At 33.3% G+C, this 4100-nt stretch overlaps 1 protein-coding gene across 2 annotated transcripts; it reads left to right on the forward strand.

The window, feature by feature from the left end:
• Nucleotides 1-3221, forward strand: LOC109159695. Of its 2 annotated transcripts, none has more exons than XM_019307786.1 (3): nucleotides 1-422; nucleotides 967-1149; nucleotides 2425-3221. In XM_019307786.1, the coding sequence occupies exons 2-3, from the start codon at nucleotides 988-990 to the stop codon at nucleotides 2590-2592; spliced, it is 330 nt and encodes a 109-aa protein (XP_019163331.1). In that variant the 5' UTR covers nucleotides 1-422; nucleotides 967-987; the 3' UTR covers nucleotides 2593-3221. The 2 variants fall into 2 exon arrangements, with proteins under 2 accessions (XP_019163331.1, XP_019163332.1); XM_019307787.1 differs by lacking the exon at nucleotides 1-422 and adding an exon at nucleotides 515-792.
• Nucleotides 3222-4100: the final 879 nt, after the last annotated feature.

A 4100-nucleotide genomic window follows, 5' to 3' on the forward strand; every position in this document is an offset into this window, starting at 1 on the left:
AATCAAACCTAGACCTAAATTTCATATTGATTTGAGTGAATCTCAGATGAATGGAGACGAGTCGGGTTCTAGATCGAACCCGGAAGTTAATGGAGTGAAATTGAGAGCCAGCCCACCGCCAAACAATCCCATTGCCTTCAATCTCAACAATTCTGCAATTGAAGTTAGGTCTGCACTTCTAAAGAAGGAAACCAAGCTATTCTAATCTGTCTCTCAAACAACTTTTTTGAGCCCAAATTTTAGTAAAGAAGGAAGGACAAAACGAAGAAGAGAAGGAGAAGAAGAAGAAGAAGAAAAACTGAAAACTTTGTAATAATCAGAAAGAGTCTGGAGCATTTTACTTCAATCGGTTGACATCAATTTGAGTGCTTAAATGGGACCGCGGAATTAGATGCCCTACCCGTCGACCCGACATCCGATCAGTAAGTTGTGTCTTGATTTCCTTTCGGGTCTAAAGATGGATTGATACTGGAAAGAAGAGAAAAATATAGTTTCTGTAAAGCTCTGAAATCAATATGAAATGCTTTTCTTTTTTTTTTTTAATCATTTGTAAAACTCTTTCCTTTCTGCTAGATACTAAGTAGCTTATACCACTGTCGTTAATTTAGGTTTTCTAGGAAGAGAAGTTTTGAAAGTCTGCTTTTAATGCCAATTTCAGCTTTAACTTTCATCCCTTGAGCTCTATTCCTGTTTCTCCTAATAGTTAGTGGCAATTTTTGAACTTAGGTTTCTGGGTCAGTTTTCTTTAGTTGCTTCTGAAGTTGTAAAGTTCTCCTTTTCATTAATGTGACTGTAAGTTCTACTAGACCTGAGATATTATAATATGCTTGACAAATATGTATGTAGTGCTAATTTGTAAAGTTTCCATTGCTTCAACTCTTTGCGTTTTGTTGGCTATGATTTTGTGAATTTCCCTTTTATCAAATCTTAGTCTTAGGATGAATTTTTGACTCATTATTTTCTCAGGTGGTGAGAGAGGAGATTGTAATGATGTCGAGACCGATGCTGCTTGTATTTCTATTAATGATACTCATAATTACATCTCAGTTTGAATGGAAACAGCAGCTAGTGAGTGATGTTGAACCCACTCCTAGTATGTCTCAGAAGCAGCTGCAGATTTCTCAGAGAGAAGAAGCTGTAAAAGAGAAGGTATCGTTACCTTTTGCGAACTGTGTCGGTTTATATTTATATTTCAGGGATCATTTACAGCTTTGCACTTAGTTTTTCCACACTTTCGATTTCATTTTGTAAATTTTAGGATGTCATTTTAGTCTTTTAGGTGATATACTTGACAGGGCATAAAGTTAATTCTCCATACAATCCACTTCAACTCTCTGTAGGTGTGGTAAAATAGTTTACGTGTGTTAAAGCCCCAAGTTATCATCTATATACTGTTTAGTCCTATTGTTATTTGTTCTAGCTACAATCTAAGAAGATCTACATTCTCCTTTACGCCTTTCACGTGATATAGTGTGCTGGAATGATTGTAATATATTTTAAAAACTATTTTTGCATATACACTCAGCATTACTTAATACTTTGACTCCGAACTAGAAAAGGGAAAGGGAAGGTAGATGAGAAGCAGTGTATTATTAGGTAGGATATGTAGTACTGTGGTTACTTGATATAGAACACACGATGAATTTTCAGGCTTTTAGGACTCCTGATGCCACGTGGGGCTCAGACATGACATTTCATGGGGAAGAATGGATGATTGACCTTTAGCTTTTATTCTTGGGTATTGAAGTAATCTTGACTAGAAGGTGCTCACAGTTGTTGGTTAGCCCAATTATCCACCTGCATAAACCATTTCAGTGTTTCTTAAAGGAGTATCATAATCTCTTCCTGACCTAACATTCTTGTTAAGTATTGGCTGATTGGTAATGCAGGATTTTAGAGGGGCCTACTACTGTACAATATTTGATTTAGCAATTCATTAGTACATGTCTTACTCTTAAAGTTGCTGTTTTGTCTATCGTAAAACCAATCTTTCTCACAACAGCCAACAGGTCTAGAAGAGTGACTTTCATCTGAGGCTGTGTCACGGATCCTTGTCCGTGAGACGGGTCGGGTCAATATGAAAATGTAATACTTATACTGAAAAATGTAATATATTCAGAAATAAAATGTTTGTTACTTATAAGGGAAAGTGTAATACTTTTGAGGGAAAATGTATTACACCTTTCCTCAAAAGTATTACACTTTTCCCTTATAAGGAACAAACATTTTATTTCTCATTAGTATTACATTTTCATATTGACCCGACCCATCTCATGGACAAGGATCTATGAGACGGTCTTACACAAGTTTTTGCCGGTCTAGAAGTATTTAGTTCTCCTAAAGCTTTCAGCTTATATACTTTTATACTACAACTTGCGGTTTTAAGAATCAAACCTTTTGACAGATTTCTGATAAATGCTGCAGATTATCTTGACACAGGAAAAGAACATTCAGAGACTGAACGAACTTGTGCGAAGTCTAAGCGAGCAGTTGCAGCAGTGCAGGAACAACAATGAGTCAATGAATGGTTCTCTTAACTCCCTAGCCGAGAATATCATTGAACTTGAACAGCAGCAAATTCTGATGGACTAAACCGTGTCATCACTCATCAACAAGTTTGTCACCTCAATTGTATGTGGCTATGTGCTATATAGGTTGGCATTTGTTTATCTGCTAACGTTTTTGGATCTAGCATCTCTTTTGAGTTTGAGAACTGATTTGTGGCAATTACATTATCCCTTTAAATATATATATATATATATATTGTCAAATATTACTTCAGGGGAACTGGCTAGCCTCTTCATGGCTTTCTCGTGTCTGCTAATCTCTGAGATTTGCCTAGATGGCTTGACAGTTTACAGCTGAAGAAGCTATATAAAGAGTTGAAGTACCAAGTAAGTTTCCGAAGTAAAAGAATTATTATAGGTGCATGATTATCATTCTGCAATACCAAATGAAGAATGCTTTGATTCTTGGTTGATACTTGATAGCTTGATGCACATTTTCTATTTGACAAGATGATACATATATATATATAGACACATATATTGTATTTTGTATGATGATGATGTAACTGAAAGGGGATTAAAAACACTCCCCATTTAGGATTATGATTTCTGGTTCTTTTCACACATGTAATTTACCCATTTCACAACTCTATTCTGTCATTATTGTTTATTTCTTTTCACTATATTGAAGGAACAATTCCCTTGGAACTAGAAGTTATATGATTTTTTTATTATCAATCATTTTTTATTTTTATTTTTATTTGTATACATATAATTTAATTTTGATTTAATAAATAATGCTGGTTGGCATTACCCTCGTGTTTTTTTGCTAACACCTATTTTAAATCTGCTAATAATATATTCAATACACACACATTATTTTAAGTACAATTCTTTTGTATGTATTTATAGGAACATAGCATCGTTCTACATATGAATCTTGCAGAGTCAATAGTTAAAAATTCAACAAATCAATAACTGCTTACAAGATGAAGACTACATATAATACAATTGAGGTTTCAATCATATATACAACAAGGCAAACACATAATATCATATACCATAATATCATTGGAAGAATCATTCTTATTGACTACCACAAGTAATATCATATACCATAATAAAGAAACTAAACTAAACTTCACTAAACTATATCATAATAAAGAAACTAAACTTCACTAAAGATGGAGAAGATGAAGACAATTCCAAGTCTCAGCAAAAGTGCACTAAGAAAAATTAATTTAATCTTTTCAAATTAGTACTCTTTATCCAACTATTTTATTGCGTGGTGGATCATGATAGAGTTAGTGATTAATTTCCTTTTATTTACTTTAGTTATAATTTAGCTATTTTCAATTTCTTTATCTTTTATTTCGTATTAAAATAAGATATTTTAGCATTTTTTTCTCTCATTATTATGACTACTTTAACCAATTAAGGAACACTAATTAAAAATTACTCATTGGGCATTAGTTTAATCGCACTATGCGTGTGTGATAACTAGTATACCAATCATTATTGTGTGGACCATGGTTCACACAAGTTGTATGGATCATATTTTGTATACTATAAAATAATAATGTACATTCATTA

Source organism: Ipomoea nil, unplaced genomic scaffold, assembly GCF_001879475.1.
Source record: "Ipomoea nil cultivar Tokyo-kokei standard unplaced genomic scaffold, Asagao_1.1 scaffold2845, whole genome shotgun sequence".
In the NCBI taxonomy this organism is placed as follows: domain Eukaryota; kingdom Viridiplantae; phylum Streptophyta; class Magnoliopsida; order Solanales; family Convolvulaceae; genus Ipomoea; species Ipomoea nil.